The sequence below is a fragment of the Cinclus cinclus genome, chromosome 15 (genome assembly GCF_963662255.1).
Source record: "Cinclus cinclus chromosome 15, bCinCin1.1, whole genome shotgun sequence".
NCBI lineage: Eukaryota > Metazoa > Chordata > Aves > Passeriformes > Cinclidae > Cinclus > Cinclus cinclus.
Window position 1 is genome coordinate 19,581,651 of NC_085060.1, and position 22,491 is coordinate 19,604,141.

At 46.5% G+C, this 22,491-nt stretch overlaps 1 protein-coding gene across 3 annotated transcripts in view; it reads left to right on the forward strand.

Annotated features, from left to right (window-relative positions):
• ARHGEF6 (Rac/Cdc42 guanine nucleotide exchange factor 6) overlaps positions 1 to 22,491 on the forward strand; it is a 43,388-nt gene that overhangs the window by 15,397 nt on the left and 5,500 nt on the right. For 2 of the 3 annotated variants that reach the window (XM_062502735.1, XM_062502733.1), the window contains 15 exons: positions 3,365 to 3,492; positions 3,887 to 4,088; positions 6,650 to 6,720; positions 7,877 to 7,971; positions 8,630 to 8,725; positions 9,546 to 9,668; positions 10,939 to 11,077; positions 12,518 to 12,577; positions 14,682 to 14,828; positions 15,660 to 15,746; positions 16,707 to 16,785; positions 17,675 to 17,808; positions 18,069 to 18,194; positions 20,963 to 20,983; positions 21,792 to 21,885. In XM_062502735.1, the coding sequence (XP_062358719.1) occupies positions 3,365 to 3,492; positions 3,887 to 4,088; positions 6,650 to 6,720; positions 7,877 to 7,971; positions 8,630 to 8,725; positions 9,546 to 9,668; positions 10,939 to 11,077; positions 12,518 to 12,577; positions 14,682 to 14,828; positions 15,660 to 15,746; positions 16,707 to 16,785; positions 17,675 to 17,808; positions 18,069 to 18,194; positions 20,963 to 20,983; positions 21,792 to 21,885 (1,602 nt within the window). The remainder of the gene's footprint in view (positions 1 to 3,364; positions 3,493 to 3,886; positions 4,089 to 6,649; positions 6,721 to 7,876; positions 7,972 to 8,629; positions 8,726 to 9,545; positions 9,669 to 10,938; positions 11,078 to 12,517; positions 12,578 to 14,681; positions 14,829 to 15,659; positions 15,747 to 16,706; positions 16,786 to 17,674; positions 17,809 to 18,068; positions 18,195 to 20,962; positions 20,984 to 21,791; positions 21,886 to 22,491) is intronic. The other variant, XM_062502734.1, reaches the window with a different exon arrangement.

The window sequence follows — 22,491 nt, forward strand, 5'->3', positions numbered from 1 at the left end:
TCGGGATTCTGCCAACTCTGGGTTAAAATGTGATATTTCAGAGTTGCTGTGTGAACTCAGCAGAGCTCAATTATCACTTTTACACTGAGGGACCTCTGCTCAGTTTTGAGCATTAAGTATTAAGGGACGTCAAAGTAGGTCAGCATAAGGAATCCTCGACGTAAAGGAGCATGCACCTCCCTAAATGCAAATATCAGATTTTAAGAAGTGTGTTTTAAAGATGAAGAGAAAAACAGCTCCATCTTCATAATACCTTTCCTGTATGTCAAAACAAGTGTTGTTGCTAGTTGCTCAGTCAATTGTATTGATGTTTTTCTCTCTCTCCTCTCCCTGGTTCCATGGAGTAGGCTCCTGGATCTGGGAATCAAACTGATGGGTTGTCCTCTATCCCTGGGAGCAGGAGTAGGCTGCTGAAGCAAAACAAATCAACTTATCCTGATTCCATCCCAGATATGTAGCTGTTCCCTACAGATTGCTTTAAAATTATATTCAGTAGCATAGTCTGTGAAAGGAGAAGTTCAACAGGGAGGATGATGGCACAGTGGTGCTCTGGAGAGGGATGAGGGGACCAGGGTCCCTTTTCTGAGGTGATGAGGAGCAGGTCTGCCTCGTGCTGGGAAGAGTTCACAGCTTCTTGTCATACACATGTATTAGGACAGACTCCTGCACACCCACCAAAGTCCAGCACCAGAAGAAGAGTTCCCTGTTGCAGGTTACATTTGAGATGGTTTAAAAGAGGAAATTTTGAAATGACCCACCCCCCCCACCGCCACCCCCTATGATTTGTACACACGCACATGTGTGTCTGTGTATAATGCTGCTCTGAAGAAATTCAGGTTCTGAGGCTGCTTGCTGTTCTGCCGGACTCAGCTCTGCTGACAGCTCACTCCATAGAAGTTTGGGAATGGGAATTTGGCCTTAGCCAGCCTCAGCACTTTCTCCCAGCCTCTCACCCCTCAATTACCAACAGCACCCACTGACCCTGTGCGGAAGCTCTTGCAGTTCAGTGTGATGAGGGATATAAAATATAGGTTAACTCTGCCAGGAACAACCTCTGCAAATGCTGCTGTTATGATTGAGATTTGCTTCATTATTCTGAAAGCAAAAAGAGAGAGAAACTCTCCTGCCTCTGTCATTGCCTGTTGGTGGACTGGAGGGGTGTGAGGGGTTGTGTGCTGACAAGGTGGCAGGGCTGCAATGCCATTTGCACATCCGTCCTCTTATTTACAGCCCCAACTCCATTCTTCCAGCCACCCATGTGCCAGCTCAGCCTGGGACAGGGCTTTGCTGGGGAATACTTTCTGTCATATGTTAATGACAGGGCTACAGAGAAGCTGGGATCCTCTTGGTTTCATGGCAAACATCCATTTGAACATAAGCTTTTTGTGTTTAAATGTTAAAAAGCGCAGTGCCTGTGATATAATTAGCTGCTCAGGCAGAGAGCACCCTTGGGAAAAGTACAGGGTAAAATAAATACATGTCTTAAACATTTACTTTTTGGTGGCTTGGCCAAATTCCTGAGGAGCATCAGCCTGTGTCCTACAAACTGCCATTGCAGATGGTCCAGTTTGTCTGTTTTGCCAGAGGCCACGGGCTGAAGGGAGCATCAGGATAAGCCTGGTACCAGTTCCTGCAGCTGTCGCCAAGGCTCTGGCATGCCTGCACATCCCACACCTATAGCACTGCTGCATCCCAACGCCCTGCTTGGAGGCAGAGGGAAGTAGGTGTCAGCTAAGGAAATGCTGTGGGAATGTATTTCTGAGCATCCATTTGAAGTCCAAATCCTTGTGTATTCATGGATCTTTTAATGTAAATATCTGGAGGCATCATTTGTAGTGGATAAACTTGTAATTCAGCAGCTGTCCATCAAAACACAGCAATACAGAGCTTGATGCTTTTGTTTGCAAGAGAGGGCAGGGGAGGAAAACCAGCTGTGCTGGATCAAACAAGGCTCATCTGCCAAAAATAGTGTAGGAATGCGAGCAAAAAACCCAGCTATTTTAACCATCGTTTAAGTAACATATGGCAGCAGTGTTTCATGCTGGACCAGGCATAAAATAGGACATTGTCATGATGCAATATAAATGATACACTTCCCTGCCAAACTGTCTAAGGCAGTTTTACATTTGTTTCTAGGTTGCTGCAGATATTTATAAGTAAGATTTGGAAGATTGGGAGGGGCAGGGAGAGTCATAAAATCAACAGTAATGGAGTCATTTCCATGGGACTGTGGCTGATGACTTGAATAAGGGAAGTCTGGACTCAGGATTTATGCCCTCCTTTTCAGAAGGAATCAGGGGAAGAATATCTCACACTGGCAGTCGACCATGCCCCTGGCCTGTGAATCACCAAGAGCAGCCAAAACCACTCCTGCTCAAATACCAGGATGCTTCAGAGGGAAAAACTCACTCTGCTGGCAAACTGGGTTTTACATGGGGAGGGGTTTTGCAATTGCTACAGCCCAGGTAGCTGGGAATACTAGCAAGGCTACTGACTCAGTCCTGCACAGTTAGGTCCAGGAAACTTTTTACCCTCTGGCAATTTTTTCGGTATTAATATAGAAACAAATTACTAATTATGAAAGCAGATGTGTCAGAACAGCAGCATTGCCTCCAGCATCAGGTGGGGACAAAAACAAGACTAGGGACTGGTTTGCAAAGCAAGGAGCTCTGAGCGTGTGGAGGAGGCAGCTCCAGGAGCTGCTGGGATGATCTGAACCTTTACACAGGCAGTTCACCTGGGGATGACACTCTTGTCCTTCCTCGGCATGGCCTGAATCCCTCTCTCACATGACTAATGGCAACGGTCCATGAACAGCAATCAAAATAGTGCCTAGCTTCTTTCAGCTGGATAATGAACCCAGAGGGACTTCTCTAAATAGAGGAGCAGTTGTGTTCAGCATTCCTTCCCACTCAGTGGGATAGCCCACACTGCAGCTGCAGAGCTAAGAGCACTCACTGGAGAGCTAAACTTTGACACACCTTCAACAGTGCTTACTTGAATCCCAGAAACATTCCCAGTGGTAAATCACAGTACTGAGTACTATTCTACTTTTCTACAGTTTTAAGGGGTATTTCAAAGAAATACTGCAGTTGAATGTATGGCTGCAGAGCTGGCACAACCTAGGAGTGCCTTGGGATGCAATTCAACTTCTTCCATGATGGTTATCCCAGCCCAGAAAACCTGCTGACTGGAAGTATCCATGCTGCAGATGACACGTGCTTGCTGTCTTGCTCTCATAGATGCTCTTTGAACAGTTGTGCCCTGTTTCTGTTTTCTTTACAGGCTTTATTCTTTGCTTTGCTGTGATGTGGAGGGATGGTGGACAGCTGGGTAAAACTCAGATGTTGTTTTGTTTCCCCAGATCAGCTGTCAAAAGGGCCATGTTCACATCTGTCCTCTCTTAACTCCGTGGCTGGAGACCCCTCGAGTGACTCCAACGGCACAGCTTCCCAGGCAGCACGGGTGTTCTGGAGGCAGTCCAAGCCTGTGGTACCCTTTATTTAACATGTAATCGTGGGTTTGTGCCTTGGGGGTAGAGGAGTGTGATTGGTACCTCTGGGTCAAGACCCCTAATGTCCGTCATGGGTCTGTTGTCTCAGTTGGAGAGAGTCCCACAGCTTCTCCAAACTGCTGTGTTTCTCTGTGTGACATGAGAAGAGTGATCCTTATCTGCCACCTATTGCACTGGGAGACAAAATTAATGCTTGGGAGGGACCTTGTGGTCCTCTGAAGGGAGTGTTCATGCAACAGCAAGATATTATTGGTTGTTATACAGAACAATACTGAAAAAACAGCTGTCACAACAGAGAAGAACAATGGCTTGTCCTAGTGGTTTCTGCTTTTTTGACTATTTACTGATGTTTTTCCACATTTCTTTCCTTAGGAGATGACCGAGAATGGCAGTCATCAGCTGGTGGTAAAGGCCAGGTTCAATTTTAAGCAGACCAATGAGGATGAACTCTCTGTTAACAAAGGAGACATTATTTATGTCACCCGAGTTGAAGAAGGGGGCTGGTGGGAAGGCACCTTGAATGGAAAAACAGGCTGGTTCCCAAGCAACTACGTCAGAGAAATCAAATCTACCGGTAAGCAAATTGATTTCAAGGGCTGATTGAATGACAGTGGCATAATGCAGTGAGGGCCCTTGTGCCTTTGGGAAATTACTGCTATTTATTAAGGACCGTTTGTGTACTTCAGGCAGCTGGGCTAATGGAAGGATGAACAGGAGGGTTAAGTGCAGTGTTTCAGATGAATTGCTTGAGGGCTGCTTCACCCTCTTCCCAGCACGTTGTGCCTTTCTCTTGCTCTTCCCCAAGCCCCAGGAGCATGGAAGCTGGGGTATTGTCAGAGGATGAGGGCAGAGATGGATGTGGGTCCCCTTTGTCCTGGGGAGTTGTCAGGTCATTCCAGTGTCTGAGCACAGAACCAGGTTTTTCTCAGATACCTTGGTCAGGCAATGTATTTGTGTTTGATCCTGGCTTTTCAGGCATCAGTGGAATGATGCTCACCATCACAGTGTGGAATTTGACAAAAACTGCATGGCCACAGGGCATGGTCCCTGTTTTGGTCCATAGTCATGGTTGATTTCATAGAGTATGTTTTTCCCCAGATGCTTCTGCTGCAATATTGTGAAATGAAGAGGGAGAGGATGACTTGTCTGATGACATCTGCCTTTATTGAGCTTTGTCTTGAGTGTCCTTAACATTTTCTTCAATGTGGTTTTATCCAGACATTGGGTGGTGATGATGTGAAGTCCCTGGCCAACTGCCCTGTGGCATTACACATCCATTCAAGCAGCTCACCCCTGCCCAGGCCTCTGTGTGAGATTAAACTGGTATTTTGCAAAATGCAACTTAACTCCTTGGTGTGCCTTGAGGACTTACCATAGACAGAGACCAACTGTGTGCTTGGTGCTGATTCTATGGCTCAGGATCTGCCTCAAACACTGAGATGCCAGCAGGGGTCTGTGAAGTAGCTGCAACATGTGCAGCCCCTTTTAACATCCTTGCTTCTACTCTTGCAAAAATAAAGCAAAGGAGGGGGAAAAAAATTTCACAATTTAGTGCTCAGAATTAGGTCAGTTTTTATTTAATTCTAAATGAAAAAAAATCATTGTTAGGACATCTCATCTCCCACTGTTTACCTCTGGGAAATGATGTCTGAGCTGGAGCAGGAAGTTGCAGCAGGGAATGAAGGCTTGTCTAGCACAACTCAGGAATCACCAATTACCTCAGTGACAGGAGAAGAGAGATGGTCTAAACAAAGGAGAGCAAAATTGAGTTCTATAGGGAAAATCAGAAGGGAGCTGCATGACATGATAGTACTTCACTGAAGTGAAGGGCCAGTCTTCCATAGATCCTGATGTAAGAGCCCATCAGATTTTTCCAGCTTCAGAGCTTTTCCCTCCAGATACTCTCTTGATAGCATTTCATGTGGCAGGAGAGTTCATTGCCCTGGTGTCTATATGCTCAGGAGATTTGTGTGTATTGCAAGTGAGGAATAAGGGGCCATCAGTAAACCCTCCCTGCCCCAGGAACACTGCTGGGGCTGCAGCTGGCAGGGAGCTGCTTTTCCCACCTCCACAGTAAGACTTGTCACTCTGAATGGAGTTATTTGTTTTTCAGCACTGTCCATACCTCGGCTGTGTCCTAGGTGTGCCCTTTGGGTGGAAATATTCTGTGATTCTGTGAAATAACTGTATAGCTGAGCTCCTCTGGGCCTTTAGCTGGAAGTGACAGAAAGCACTACAAGGGGAGTAATTAGACAGTACATAAAAAGGCTAAATTTATCAGTTTCAAGTTTCTCCTCTGCTATGAGTATGAAAGTCATTGCTTTGTGTGAGCAATTGCAGGGAGACAGGGGAGCCTGGCTGCTCCACATGGCACAGAGCTGTTTTAGTATGCAGTGTCAGGACGGGGGCTTCCTTGTCCCAGTCCAGAGGAAGGGATGGTGTTGCTGGGAAAGCCATGTGCTGGAAGGGAAAGTGCTTCTCTAGGGAAGGAAAATTGGAGTGGGAGTTTGCCCGTGTGTGTGTGCACATGTGTACAGTACTGGAGGCATCCACAGGGATATATCAAATGCAGAATGAGAATTGATTTCCAGGGTTTTGTGAGCTTTTCATTTTAATCTACCTTCATTCAGAGAAGGATTTTGCATCACAAGCAACTGTGGAGGTCAGAGGTCAGCATATTGATTGGGGTTGGGTTTAAGTGCCTTGTGAATCACCTGGAAGAAAACCACAGTATCTGTCATTTCTGACAGACACCCAGTTTTAAAACCAAATTTAGTAGGACAGGTGAAGCAACACTGTAGTTCCAAACTGACAGATACTGGGCTGCTGGTGAGGATTTTGGAGCAAACCTGGACATTGGTTGGCAGAGGCTGCATGAAGGTTCTGGTGTGACTCACTTGGCCACTGTCAGTGTCATGCATTCCACTGGTTTTATCCTATTTTTTTTTTTGTGAAATGGAGAAATAAACCCTGCAATTGAAGTTTTGTGGTCACAGGGGTAAAGTTGCATTTGCTGGACATAATGTGGCAGTGTCTTTTCCTGATGGAATAATGAGAGCTGTGCACTGTAATTTATTAATGTGTTTTTTTGTTTGTTTGGTTGGGTTTGTTTGTTTGTTTGTTTGTTTTGTACAGATAAACCACTCTCTCCCAAAGCATTAAAAGGGCTAGAAAACACTCAGCTGACAAAGAATTATTACCCTGTGGTAAGTTTTAAAGTGCTGATCATAAATTTTAATAAGTACCATGTTATTAAACTTCTGAAGTGGCTCCTTTCCTTAAAAATTATTGAAGCAATTTGTAACAATTGGGGATGTGACTCTGTGATGAATGCAGCTGTTGCCATTCCCTTGATTCAAGGCTGTTGAGACAATAAACCATGAATGGAAGTGGCTGCAGGATGTCAAAAGTAGAGACTTGAAGTGGACAACTAGAGACTTGAAATGGACAGATGAGATAATTAAGGAGAGGTGGCAGCTTTCAGATCAATGCAGGGAGATCAGGCCCAGTATTTCCTGTTGATAAAGATGGGAGGATAATGTCATGGGTTTGGCTGGAGATGTTAGCACCCCAAGGTGCCTGTCCCATGCCTCTGCCAGCAGCTGCAGCCCTCAGAGAACAGGCAGCTGCCACAGCTCATGGCCTGGCTTTGCAACTGGGCTTTGCTTTGGAGCCAGTTCACAGCCTGCCAGGCCATGAATTGCTGCTGCAGAAGGGGTGGGGAACTTCCCCTGCTGTAGATATTGCTGCCAAAGTGAGGAGGTCTGGCAAAGCAGGGGCAGTTACCTTTCCCCCCGTGCCCAGGCTGTGGTGTAAGAGAGTGAAGATGCCTCATGTGAGCATCCCTGGCCCTCAGTGCTGGAGCTAAATCCTGCTCATTAGTCTGTGTAAATATAATTCAAGCAAAGCAGAACCGGTATGTCCAGGGAGCTAGAAACCTCTTCCACTGTCTCCAGAGCTTATCCACACTGAGAAACCAAAGTACTGACTGGGAATGTGCAGGCACTGGGTTTGCCTGCTGTGCAGCCAGAGACAAATCAGCTGCTGAGATGGATTAGCAGGACCAAATCCAGATCATTACATGCCTGAAGTGGCAAATGAGATGTGCTCTGGCTTGACCTGCCACAGAAGCCATCCCTGGTGCAGCCTTTAACACCTGCTTTCCAGGCTTCCCCAAGTTTGCAAAGTAAAATCTCAGTATTTGGCCACCAAGACTTTCCTGAGTGTTCTGGGTTCTGCATTAAGTAATTTCTGGACTTAAAATACACTTCCATCCTTTTCCAGACTTGGAAGCTGATGTCATGTTCTTTTGACTAATTTACTAGTACAATGATCTTCTCAGTGCTCTGTCTCTCACCCTAGGTGTTGCAAAATATTCTGGAAACAGAACGAGATTATGCAAAGGAACTGCAATCACTTCTGGGAACTTACTTAAGACCCCTCCAGTCTTATGACAAGTAAGATAAAAGGGCATCTGCAGTGGAGAGAACACTGTGGGAGCCTTGGGGTGTCATGGACAGAGGGCACTTGTTCAGACATTGTCCACTCAGGCAAGATGGGAGACTGGTATTTTAAGGCCTCTGTATTTCAGTCACTCCTCCCTTCCCAAAATCTTTATGTGGGAAATTTTTTTGTGCTGTCAGCCTTGTAGGCCTAAATGAGGGTGATATGAGAGTGACTCTTAGGATGACAGAAACAGGCACATTAGCTTTGGAAACATCCAACCTCACTCAAGGAACAAAGAGGGCCCTACCTGTAGGACCCTCCTCCCACAGGCATGAATCGTTGAAGACAAAACTCTCTCTGTGTACACACCTCCCTCCCCACCTCTGTCTGAAATCCCATCTGTTCATGTCTATTAGACAGCTAAAGATTGGAGAAGATTAGTGGGATTAAATTATTAAAATCCAATTAAGATAATCCTTGGCAGCAGATGTCTTCTCCAGGAGACTGTGGTCTGTAGCTCACAGATCATGAATTTTGCGTTCTGTCTGATGCTGTATCTGGGGAAGGAGAAATTTTTGTGTCTTTTTGGAAGGGTTGCTGACAGATAAAAATGGGGTGCTCCTGAGAGCAACTTCTCTTTGATGGTGACTGGTAATGTGGCTCTCGTAGGCTCAGCGCCGGGGACATTGCAGCATTGCTGGGAAACATGGAAGAAATCTCTGCTTTTCAGCAAACACTGAACCAAGCCTTAGAAGAAGTTGCAAAGTGAGTTTGTCTTGTAGCACTGAGGTTGTTAAACTTTTCAACTGTGGCTAAAAATAATAGAAAGACATGTTAATTAATGTGCTTTCTGGCTGCTGTCTTAAAACTTGTTAAATATAGAAGAAAATAACAGGACTGAGGAAAGGTGGCAGGCAGTGCAGGAGGGAAAGTAGAAGAAACGCTGACATGGCTGGTGTTAAGGCATCTGCTTAATGAGTGTCACTAGACCTGATACAAAATTGTGCCTAACCCAAAGATGCAGGCAAATGCAGGGTGGGAGATCTGGCGGGCATGAAGATGGGAATTATCGGGGAGCAAAGAGGAAATTATTAGAGGTGATAATTTCCTGCAGGGAAGCTGACAGGCATGTTTAGCCTTAGCTAAGAGCTGAAAAGAGATGGGGAAGTACTGAATATTGGGAATATATTGAGGCCATGGCTTCTCCTTCTTTCTCTGTCTTTTCATATTCATGGGCAGCCCAGAGAATGGGACTCCTGCCTGCACTGCCTCTAGTTCTAGCACATCCTCATCATCCTAGCTGTAGCTCTGCTGGTGCAACATATCAGGTTGAGTCACAGGTTGCCTGAGGCTGCTTATGGGTTGTGATGCTCACTGTCTGCACCACAGGAACCCGGACCCTGAGGATCCCCCTCTTCTTCCTCCCCAGGTAGTAGGTGTGGGTATTTTGCTCAGTGCTGCAGTTACAGGGTGACATGGGAACATCCCTGAGCAGAGGGTAGTTCCTGGGCAGGTCCCTGAGAGAACTGTAGCTACAGGGTGCAGATCCAGAGGCTTACCATGGCTGCTGTGTTGGTGTCTCTAGGCTTCCTGAGAACCAGCAGCGTGTGGGAGGCTGTTTCATGAACCTGATGCCCCAGTTCCACTCCCTGTACCTGATGTACTGTGCTAACCACCCTTCAGCAGTGAATGTCCTCACACAGCACAGGTGAGCGATGGAGAAAGGAGATTCAGACTCCTTTAAAAAGTTAACTTTTGTTATTAATACTTGGCCTGGCATAGCTGTTGACCTCTGTTTTGACAACTGGGCAAAGGTATTTCCTGCTGCTGGGGCTTTGGGCTCTTCAGTGGGGCCTTTCAACTTCAGCATGAAGACAATTCACACTGCTCATGTTCAGAGCTGATCTCACAGGCCCTTTTTGCACATACAGGGCTCCCACCTTGGGTCAAACAGCCTTTGGCAGTAGCATCTTCTGTGATTGTTACTTGCTAAAGGACCCAGATGCTGTTTCAGACACACTGCTCAAGTGCTCACACACTGACAAATGGGAGGGTGTTCCCCTGTGGCATCATGGTGGGGAGCACATCATTGCAGAAGGAGGATGGTCATTGAGTCACCCAGTTACCCAGTTTATTAACTGAGCTTCTCTTCAACCAAATGGTTGATTTTCAGGGTCATTGGTAGATCACATTAATAACATCTTTCTTCAATGTGATCTGCATGAGTTGACACTTGAATTTGTGTGATGTCCTGCTCAAGAGTGTGCCTAGCCAAGATGCTACCACTGTGTCATCCCTAATGCACGTTAGCTGTCCTCCCTGCAATGATGGGAAAGCCAGGACCACATCCATAGTGTTTAAGTGTTCCCGTTCTGCAATGGGAAGTCACAATATATTTGCTTACCTGCTGAAATCCAGCTTTAATTCAGTGTAACAAGAAGCCTGGCTCCAGGAAATGACTCATTCATGTGATTCCTTAATCTGACCCCTTTTCCTAAATCAACCAAAGAATCAGCTTTGGCAAATGTGCTGACACACGGAAGCCATGATCTCTGGAGCAATGTACATGCAAACACCTGCATCACAGCTTCCAGCAGGGTCCCAGTGCATTGCTACAGCCTCCTCCAGCACAGCACCAGCCTATGCAGCCCCCTGTCCACTAGATACCTGGCCCTGTGCCACCTTGCTGTGTTTAGGGGCCAGCTGCTGGCCCCAGTGTTCCCCAGGGACTGTGCATTCCAACACCTGTGGCTGCACATCTCTCTCCTGCTTTCCATGGAAGAAAGCCCTTACTTGGCTAGAAGCTCCCTGCCTGCTCCATTGAATAGGTGGTGGGTGCTCAGAAGGGAGTTTGTGCTGCCTTTAGGGAGGCCCAGCTCAGAGCAGAGCCATGGCCATCAGGAGAGCATGGGAGGCAGCAAAACACAGCTCTCAGCTCTGAGAGCCTTCTTTGTTGTTGTTGTTGTCTCTTTTTATAGTGATGAGCTGGAGAAGTTCATGGAGAGCCAGGGTGCAGCCAGCCCAGGCATTCTCATCCTGACCACAAGCCTAAGCAAACCCTTCCTGAGGCTGGATAAATACGTGACACTGCTGCAGGAGCTGGAGCGGCACATGGAGGTAGGTAGGGTGTGGGGCTGCTGGCCAGGCTCTGCCCCTTGGTCCTGCCAGAGCTGGTCCTTGAGCTTCAAGAGACACCTCTGTCTCTTGGTATTTGAGCATCATGTGGCTAAAAGTACTTAACACATCTCCAGGGATCCCAGACATCCCCCAGACATAACCCACTTTTCAGACTGAAGGTGAGATACTGGTGGAAGAGTTTGAGGAACGCTGTGGAAATGCATTGCCTGCTCTTCACTGTAGCCCGTCCAGCACAAGTGCAAGCAGAGTCTAGGGTCAGGCTGCAGCTGCTGTTTATTTGCACAGCTGAGAATAAATCTGTGCTTTTGTTATGATTTGATGAGATTCCTAAGCCTGGCCACTCACTCCTGTGGCTTGAAGGCACATTCCCACCCATTGCCCTAGGGTTGTGCTCCTGGGTGGAGGCCAGGCTGCGCAGACATGGACCTGGCAGCCAGCGCAGACACAGGGGTGGAGAGTGAGTCCCTGGGAGCAGGGAGAGCAGCCAGGGGTGCAGAGACTTCCTTGACAAGAAGCAGGTCTGCTTTAGGACATTTCTTGCCCCAGGGCCCCTGCTGTTGGAGCTTTGCTACTCACTGCTGGTGCACTCCAGCTGCAGGAAGGCAAAACTCAGGGGTGGTGCAAGGGACTGAAGGAAACAGAAGCAACAGTCTGTTTTTAAGCAAGTTTACTTTTTCCCCTCATCCGTTTTTAATTACCAGTTAATTCAGCACACGTATCCATGACCTACAATCAAGCCAAAGGATTAAAACTTCTATGCTTGAACCAGGGATATTCCTGCATAGGAGAGGGCATGAGAGCCTGCAGTCATACTCCAGACCTACCTGTACCCTCTCACCTGGCTGAGCTGAGCTGCACGGACTGAGCTGAGGTCTGGCTGCAGCCAGCATGCCCATGCAGGGGTAGTGTGCTCTTTGCAGGATATGCACTGTGCTCTGCCTGCTCTTCACGGGCAGTTCAGCAGTGGATTTGAGGACACACACACCACCTATTTTTCCTAGTTTCTAAGCTGAGTGTGGGAGTTTTGTTGCATGAATCAGTAGGGCTGACATTTAAGCTGTGATGCTGTGGGAAGAGGATGGCTGTGTGTCAGTGCAGTTGTACACCACAGCATTCCCTGCACTGCTGCCTGTTTTTGCTGATTTTTCTTTGCAAGTCAGATTTGTTCTAAGTCAAATCATAGCTACTCTTGCTCTGGCCACTACACACTCGTTAAATTGTTATCAATGAATTGCATAGCTGCCTTTAGCCATGCCATGTTGAAATGGATGGTGGGGAAGGTACCTGGAGAACTTTGACTTCCTTTTGAAGCCCATGCTGCCTGTGTACTGGGACAGTGAGTGATGTTCAGGGTGGGTTGTTGCTGAGGGTGGGTGCTGCTGCTGCTGATGGCTGAGGAATTTGCTCTTCCTTCACTAGGAGGCGCATGCAGATCATGAAGATGTTTTGAAAGCAGTCTCATCCTTCAAGTCCCTTGTGGTAGGTGGCAATTCTTAAAGTAGAGCACTCCATTTCAGGTCTGCATTTCACGAAGAATGAGTCAAGCGTGACATTTGTCTCATCAGGAAAAAAGGTCTTTTTGAAGGAAAAGATGGGTTACAAAGAAACTTAATTGCACATTTCAAGCCTAGAGCTGCTCCTCTGACTGCAGCAAGTGCATGCTGGCTTTATGGTCCCAGAGCAGAGTTGATGGATCTCCAAGTTTCTCTTCTATTGCTGAAAGCCTTGTGTGGACCACCGTGGCAGCAGGGTCCCTTTTATCTCCTGTTGCCTCCATTCCCTAATCATTTGCCATCTGAAACTAGACCCCTTACTCATCGAGGGAGAGGTTAGCACAGCTTTGACTGACCCAAGCGCTGGTGCCAATGGGAAGTTCCCCTCTGAGACCATGGAGTAACTCTTGGTTTTGCTGAGGTTTGCTCCACAGGCATCAGGAGGTTTGGATCACATTCCAGTAATTTTGGCTCCAGGTGCCATGGCCATCGGTGGGGAACAGGGAGAAGGGATGAGTCAGAAATAACAAACCTATTTCTGTGAGCTCTGTCACCTGCACCCCTCAAAGTCCTGCTGCAGTGAGATGAAACAGAGGGTGCAGAGCCATCCATGTGCACAAAGGTTTTACCTGGAAAAGCTTTTTTCAGTTATTAAAAGAGCTCTAGTCTCTCTTGCTGTGTAGCCACAGAGAACCTTTCACTATAACCACTCCAGATATGGTCCAGCTTCCTTCCTTTAGCACAACAGATGTCACACGTTTGTAACAGATGCAAGTGTTTAGCAGTGCAGATAAAAGATGGGGAGGAAAAAGTTCACAGAAAACAGGAAAGGGCGATCATGTTACATTTACTTAGAAACTCAGCACCCTTTCCATTTATTCTGGAAGCTAATAGGGGAGTAACTGATTTAAATTACAAGGTGTCATTAATCTTTAGGAAATCTTGTAAGCACTGGATGGTTTTACTTGAAATGTGTACTTGAGTGATGAGTAATTTAATGTCATTGTGATACAACTAAAGGGGTTCAGTGTGGATTTGAGGTTAGACAGGCAGTTCTGTGCCTCTTGTGATGAGCACGTGGTCCTGTTACGGCACCAGGAAGGCTCCTGAGCAAAGGCAGGGAGGGACCAAAAAGCCTCTGCACAGACTGTGATGAACTCCTGCGGATTGTATTTGGATTTTTATCCTGTGAACATTGGATTTGGACACTTGGGGAGCCATCAAAACATACAGCAGTTGTAGAACCAGAGTAAACCCCCACAGTTTGGTTCAAGTGTGTGTAGTTTCAAACTAGACCCAATGCAGCCTCTCTCTTTGAAGAGCTGTATAGTCAGTGAATTGGAAAGGAGGAAAATCTCTGTCAGAAAAAGGGGTTTGGAAAAAAACAAGCAGTTGATGAAAATAGCCCTTGTTTGGCTTTGCAGCATTTTTCCCTGTTGGCAGAGGGGTCAGTTAAAGAAAGTATTGCTTGGATTTGCAGGACTCTGTTCAGTCAGCATTGTCCTCTCCTGCTGAGAGCTGATGAGGGGCTGGTTGCTCCCTGGAGCTTCTCCAGTCCCCAGCTGCTCAGGAGTGGTACAGGCTTTTCAGTTACAGCACTTGGAGAAGATTCTTTTCTGTGCTAATCTACAGCACTGCCTAGTCCTGCTTTTGGGTTCGCAGATTTTGGTTAGAAAATATCCACGCATCTGACTTGTGGGGACTCTGTAGTGCTACAAGTTCAACTCTGCTGTTTGGACAAAATGGGCAAAATCCCTCAGAGCAGTAGCAAAATTAGAGACATTTAACTGTGCAGCTGTCTTGGTTTGGGAATTGTGACCCTGAAATCTCAGAGGTAGGGCTGGTTTGGAAAGAAACATTTGCTCAGTGCAGTATGCAATTTCCCTGAGGTTTGAATGTAATCATTACTTCATAAATCACTAGGATGTGATTTTTTAACAGACTTTTTGTGATGGAGCCAAAGCAGGCTTTCATGATCCCTGACATGACCATCCAAAGCACACAGGGCTGTGTGAGTGTTGCTGGTGAAACTGGAATGGTTTGGGTTGGCTCCTGCCCTTCAGCTAACAAAGCTCTGCTGTGATTCCCAGTCGCAATGCCAGGACCTGAGGAAGAGGAAACAACTTGAGCTGCAAATCCTTTCTGAATCCATCCAGTGCTGGGAAGGAGAGGACATAAAAATGATGGGAAATGTCATCTACATGTCCCAGGTTATGGTGCAGTCTGGGGGAAGTGAGGTGAGTGTGGTGTTTCTTCTGCTGGCTGAAGACCATGTGTCTGAATACCTGATTGCTCCTGGGTAGCTCCTCTCCTTCCAGGCCACAAACTGATGACAACGCTGATAAATTATTTTACCTTGGGAAGAACTGTGCAATGGGACTACGCACGTCTTTGGAGTGAGTCAGACAACCCTGTAAGCTTAGCGTCAGGCCTTTGGTGACACACTTTTCAAGATAGGAAGCATCTCATTGTCATATAGCACATTCATTTTCCTCTTTCTCCCCTGTGACTTACTCTGAGAAATGAGAGTGACAAGAAAATGTCCTATGTGCAGCACAGGGGCTGCTCTAACACCCCATCTCAGAGCTGACTGTGCTTTGAAACTAACTGGAGTGATTCTTGTCCTACTGGTTCCTAATGCATCACACCAGTGCCTAACACAGACCTTCCCCAGTAGGGCTAAAGCCATGTGTGCTGCATGCTCAGTGTGGGAAAGTACCTGTAAGCACTGAATTGCTTGCTGTAGAAATTATTCCCTGGGAAGGGAAGACCTGTAAAAGAAACCTGTGAAGCATCTAGTCCCAAAAGTCTTTCTTGTTTGGGATGTGTGATGTTGGGGGACATAAGGCCTTCTGAGGCACTCTGCAGTGATTGGAAGAGGATTAACAGGATGGAGACAAAAATCTGTGCAGGGAAAGCTGGTACATAAATGAGATGCTGTAAAGAAAAAAGACAAAACAGAATGGTTGGTTTGGGGGTGATCTCACAGGCTGTGACTCCAGCTGCAACAGAGGTAGGTGCTTGTGATGCATTGCAGACTGGACTAACCTAAACTGTTATCCCCCCAGGAGAAAGAGGAGCGGTATTTCTTGTTATTTTCCAATGTTTTGCTGATGCTGTCTGCAAGCCCACGGATGAGTGGGTTCATCTATCAGGTAGGCATGCTTAGTTTGGAGTTGCAAGGCATTTGGTGTAAAAAAGCAAAACAGAGAGTTCTTATCAAATTCAAGTCCTCTGCATCCTTCAGACTCTGTGTTGTGATGCAAACACCCCAGGCTGGGAACCAGGGCTTGGCTTTACCATGTGCTAGGATAGTCAGTGCCTTTGTCCTGATAATTGGTTAAGCAGCATTTGGTAAGTGAATGCTGTGAAATTTAAGAAAAAAAAAAAAGGGAAAAATCTCAAAACCTATTGTTCTACCTGCTGTTCTTGAGACTTGGTGTGTTGGTAAGGTGTCCTGACCCAGCTTCAGGGTTTTGACCAGACGCCTGGCTCTCAGTTTTGTGCCATCTCTGGAAAATACTTATAAAGCTCACTGCAAAGAGCATGAAAATTCCACTCCGTGACGTACTACATATAACTCTGCATTTCTTGTGTTTTACCATTTTCCATACTGTCTAATGGCTGTTGAGAGCTTGGCTTTTCTCCAGCTGTCTGAAACCATCAATACTGCCAGGAATAGGATGCTCTTGTTTTGATGTGTCATTTGTCATAGCAAGGGAGATGATAAAGATTTGGGAAATATTTGGCTGGGTTTTGTGACTTGACCCACTGGTAGGAGAAAGGTGAGCAGGCAGTTCAGCATGTAAATTAGAGGGATGGGGAAGGCTTTCAAAAAAAGCCAGGGGAAATTGATCCTTCTGACTTGACTGTAAAAAAGATTTTCACTGAATGAAGGGAAAGGGCAGCAGATGAGCCAGGGATGACTCATGGGAGCTTCATCTCCAGGGTTTGACCTAGTTGTGCAGGGAAATCTAGATCCATACATTAAAGGAGACTCTTCAGTCTGAAGCCTTCACAAATTAATTTTGAATGGTGATTTCCAAAGAGAAAGGAATCAGCAGAAACAGGCAGAACAACACCTGCAGACTCTGACTGCTCTTCAATTCTCCCAGGGAAAGCTGCCTTTGACAGGAATGACGCTGACAAAGCTGGAAGATGCTGAAGGGAATGAGCATGTGTTTGAAATCACAGGTCAGTGAGGCCCTCTGCCTGGGGCAGTCCTCCCAGTGCAAACAACAGTTGCCACTGGAAGTACTGGTCTTCCTTCCCCTAACCCCCTACCATGATCTTCCTCCTGCTCTTTTACCATGTGTTGTCTGAGTTTCTGAGCACTTCTGTCCTGCTTGAGGCAATCTCCTCTAAGTGCCCTGGGGCTCTGCCTCTGGCTGCCTTTGGAGACCACAGTACATATGGGACAATGTATGGTTGTATGGGACAAATCTCTCCCTGCAGTAGCACTGTTCTGCACTGGTGTGCCCTGTCTGCATCCAGTAGCCATTCCCTGTAGCTCCGAGTACGTAATTTATTGATAGATTAATGGTTCTGGTCATGAGGGAGCTTTCATCCAATTTTCCCCTTCAACTTATCTCATTACTTGTAGGTATATACAGTCATTTCCAGTACCACGCCCAGTACCTGTGCTGCAGTGCAGCTGTTTGTGCTGGTGGTATTTGGTGTCAGGATCCTGTTAATCATGGAAATGTTGTGTTTAATGACCTTCAACATTAAATAATCCTCACACAATTCATCTCACAGTTCTGTTAGCATTTCTTGCAGCTCCCACACTGTCAGTGGTTGCCTGGAGCAGGTTAGGCAACATCATTGTTGTAGATAAGATACTTAAGGGCATGGTTTATTGTTGCACTTTTCAGTGCTGGATTAATGGTTGGACTTGACGATCTTAGATGTCTTTTCCAGCCTTAATGATTCCATGATTCTGTTTCTATCTTTGCTCTGGCCTTTTTGGAGCCACTGGACTGTGCAAACTGAGGAGCCATTTCATGCTGAGCTGATCGCACTCTGTGTTTCCTCCTGAGTCTCTACCACTTGCTAAAGACAGTAATTTGACCCGGTGTCACAGGGAACATGATGGAGCGGATCACTGTGTCCTGCAGCACCAGCCAGGACTTGCATGAATGGCTTGACCACTTGCAAAGGCTGACCAAAGGGACATGCAGCACCGTCTCCAAAACACAGTCCTGGAGCCCTCATTCAGTAAGTGTCACCTCCTGGCCTCTGCTGCCTGAGCTCTCTGTTTCAGCAGTGCCCTGACACTGAAGTAACATGAGAGCTGTAAGACTCATCCTGCAGTTTGCTTTGTAACTGTGTTGTGCTTGTACCATTTTACTCGTATACTGCCCTATTTTTGTTGAAATTTAGATGTCTCAGTATCTCAAAACTTGTCCGTCTCCCTCCACTTCTCTGCCTTGTTTGGTGGTTAACAATCTTGATTTGCTTTTCATCTGTTTTCTCAGACATTTAGTTCAGCTGGGCAGATCCGTGGGCCTCTGGAACCTCCCAAAATCATCAAGCCCTGGAGCTTGAGCTGCCTCCGTCCTGCTCCTCCACTCAGACCATCAGCGGCACTGAGTTACAAAGAGGTAATAATCCCACCTGCCTGTCCAGGACACTGATTTCACACAATCCCTAGACCTTGTGTCCAGGTTTCATATCTCATAGCAAGGCTACAGAAATGTAGGTTCTTAAGGATGTTGAGAGAAATCACTCTGCCGGTTTGTCCCCAGTCCTGTAATGGATGTTGGTCCCTGTGCTGGGCTTTGTGCTACACAGGACTCATGAGTACAGGTGTTTGCAGGCTGGATCTGTGCTGTTGGCTGCCACAGCCAGCACTCTCAGCTGCTGGATGTCACCAGTCCCACATCTGGGTGTTCGACTGAGTCCTGTCTTTTGGCAGTGCCATGGTGGAGCTGCCTCCTCTCTTCCTTCCTGCCTTGGTCTGAGCTGTGGGCAGGGGCTGATCCCTGCTGGAATGTGTTTCAGCTCCAGCTGTAGCAGCAGCTCAGTGGTACAGGTCCGAGAAGCAATAATGCACTACGAGGAAGAGGCAGAATTCCTGCCAATGTTTTTTGTATCTTCCACCCTGTTTTGGTGGCTGGAGCGGGATGTGGGTCTTGACTCTCCTTTGCCACCCACCTGAGTGTTACGCAGCAAGGTCCTGCTGGCAGGCAGCAGTCGAGGGATGGCTTCACCTGCAGGAATCCCAGCCTGGGAGCTAGGAGTTGGTGTGGGAAAACCCAGAATACAACCTAGCTCTGCACCACAACTGTAGTGCTCTCCTTCCCTACCTTATGTTAAATTTTTGGCATTACTCATCAGCGCCTCAAGTAACGTTCCCCTTATTGAGTGAGCACTCTGGATCTGAGTCAGCTGCCTTTCTTGGTACAGCAGCCCTGGGAGTGTTTCTGCCCCAGTGGGGATGGGGACAGGAAGGGGGCTTGGACCCCTCAGCCATCACAGCACTTAGGGATGGAGAATCTGGCAACTGGCAGAGCTGTGGGTCTGCTGCCTCAGGTAGAGATTTAAAGTAGCCTCCTTGCATCTTGTTGCATTTATTTCTTAGAATTTGTAAAGTAATACATTTCAGTTTGGGAATTAAATTGTTTAAATACCAACTGAGCAGACTGAAAATGACCCATAATCTTTGCATGTTCCAAATTCCTAATGGAGGTTAAACAATTTTTTGCTTGTGTGGTGAATTAAAACTATAGGTACAGGCTTGAGGTAGAAGAGAAATTTTTCTGTGGGAAAAACCACAGATTGAGTGATATCATTAATACCAGGGTCCTTTGCAGTTTCTTGTCCCCTGCCACTGCCACTCATAGCAGGAATTAAAGTCTGGTTGAAAGCAGGGGAGAGGTTTTTGCACAGAGCTAGCCCACAGCAAGTACCAAGAGATAGGATGCTGGATGGTATCCTGCAAGGTGTCATAGGGCCAAAAATGTGGCTTCCATGGGAACAAGCTGTGCTGACCTTGTTGATAGATACCCAAAGGCCAACATGTCCAGCAGAGTTGGGCAGGCACAGCCTGGTACTCAGTCAGTCCAGCCTGAGCCTGAAGAGATACTCAGGACACAAGCCTGCGATGACAAATGGGAAATAAGTTTGGTTGTTGGCCCAAGCAGATCCATATCTGTCTCATCTCTCCCTCTGGGATGGTTAATCACTAAACAGAATCCCTATTTCACTGTATTTTAGTTTTTTTAATTTAAAGTAAAGCACAAAATAAACAGTGCTGACAGCTCCATGCAATCACCTTGCTATAATGAATATATAATGAAGGAATACAAATTTCATAGGTTACTTGCAGGGAAGTCAGTGGGTTTGTGGGTTACTTTGCAGGGAAGTGAGTTGGATTAAAAGAGTAGAGATTTTTAGACATCCAGTGTTACTTGTCTTCTCAGTGTAGGATAGGATGGCACAGTCTTGTACACTTCCTTGTGCCCAGCTGTGCTCAGGAAACCTCAGACCCTGCTTGTGTGCAGGGCCTCACTCTTGTTAGTTCCATTGAAATTGGGTCATTTTTCCTGTTCTGTTTCCAGTAATCATTTGAAATGACAGAACAGGTAAGTTTGGTGGGTAAAGTGCTGTGTCTGGATTCAGTTTAGCAAAGGGAAAAATATTTACAGAATGTTTCTTCGACTATTTTTTTTTAAACTGGCTGCTTTGCATTAGATGAAGACTTTATAATATCAGGGTTCAGGACTTTGCTGGGCAGACCTGCAGGAGAGCCTAGTGGCTCCCTGGATCAAGCATCCCAGGGATGGGATCCAGGGATGTAATCCTCCACAGGATGTGCAGGGAGCTCCCTGTCCCTGCCAGTGGAGCAGGGAGGTGTTGCAGTGTGATGCACTGGTGGGTGCATCAGCGAGGGTGGATGGTCCCCTTTGGGCAGATGGAGTCCTAGGAGATTGTCACCAGGGTAGGCAGAGAATCCTGCCATGCTGACTGGGCTGGGTTGGGGCCCTCAGGTCTGGTGTTGAGCGCAGACTCGGGGCACTCCCTGGGGCTGGGATGGAACCAGGCACATGGGGCTCCTGCAGTTGTAAGTGCCAGTTTAGGCAGCCACCACCCACAGACACCCACTACTAACCGAGGAGGCATGTTCTCTGTGTGTTTAGAGTGTATTAATGCCCACTCACCCTGTGTCTCACATGTAAATTTTCAGTTTTGCATGACATGGTGCTCCTTTGCATGTTGATAGTGCTTTAAAACCAGTACAGAGGGTGTGCTGCATTAATCGCAGGACTAACACTGAAATGTGGTTTAGAATTGTGGATTTAATGGACTTAATGATAAAAATCATCAGTCTCTCACACTCGTCTTCTCTTTCTTTGCATATTCATTGTAGAGGATGTCTTATATCTTAAAGGTAAGGGTAGATACATCTCTTTGGCTTGTTGTGGCACAGAATGCTTGTTCCTGTTAATGCTTCTTGTGCTTGCATAACCTTAATTTTGCCTCGTTGTGTAAGTAAGTTATTGTCAGAGTCAGTAGCAACTGGAAAATATATTTTGAGATAACTCTCAGAAAGGATTTAGTGTTATGGTACCTAAACCTCCTTGTATGCCTCTTCTTCTTTAGATCCTTATTACATGTAAACTACTAATACACTAATTCTGTCCAAATCAGCAAGACTTTTAACTGAGTAAGGAGATAAAACCCTGCGTTTCTTACTCATGGAGTCATAGCAAACACTAACTTTGTGTGTGTGTCTGTTCTCTATGTATATGTGTGTGGGAGATTTATACTCTCAAATTGTGGGCATTTAGAAGCAGAGCTATTTGCCAACTCTTTAATATTAGAAATCAAGTCAATGGAATAAACCACATTTTAGGGTTTTCTAGCACAGACCACAGAGCTGGTAAGCAGACAAAAAGTGCTATGAATGTTTTTGAATTCTTTGGCTGAAGGATTTTAGAGGATAGTTAAATTTACTAGAGGAGCCTATCCTGGCCCAAACCTGCAGGTGCAATTCCCACTGCTGTTCCAGGGAGCAGTAGGTCACAACTGGTACATGTGAAGGGCAAAAACAATCATGTTCCCCAATTTTGTCATTGTCTGCTTTGTAGCTCTCTTAACGTGTTGTGTGTAGGGTGGGTAGCTGCACCCAGCTGTGCTGCTCCACTGTTCTGGTTGCCTTTGGTTCTGGTTATACACAAGAGTCTATTTCTCTGTAGGATTCCAGCAAAAGTCCAAAAACAATGAAGAAATTTCTTCCAAAAAGGAAAACTGAGAGAAAACCATCTGATGAAGAGTTTGTTATTCGGAAAAGTAAGTGTTGCCCAGAGACGCTTTGGTTGCCCTTGGATCCCTGGAAGTGTTCAAGGCTAGGTTGGCTGGGGCTTGGAGCAACCTGGTCTAGTGGAAGGTGTTTCTGCCCATGGCAGGGATTGGGACTAGGTGATCTTTAATCCCAACCATTCTGTGATTCTATTTTTCTTTCATTTCTGGAGATTTCTGTGTTCTCAGTGATCTCCACTGGACTTTGAAAACACCCTTTCTTGCAGTGCAGGATGTGACAGGATGCTCTCACTGTGAGCCTACGTGCTTCTGAGCACGGGAGACTTCTGGAAGTGCACTGGTCCTCAGCCTCTGACAGATCCCTCCTCCCCTCCCAGTTATGACTGCCAGACATGCCACCACCCTCCTCGTGATTGCTAGCACAAGGTCGTGGGTTGCAGGTGGTCTAATTCTGGGTATGAAGGCAAGGAACTACTTCCAAGTAGTTAAAAACTGCACTGAACTGCACATCAAGCATCACCAAAGTATGTCTGACAGCTAGGACAAACCCTTACCTGGCCATGCCAGCAGGTCCTAGAACAGAGTCCATGAGGAATTAGGAAACAAAAAGGTCCCTATGCCAGCAGGAGTGTTCAC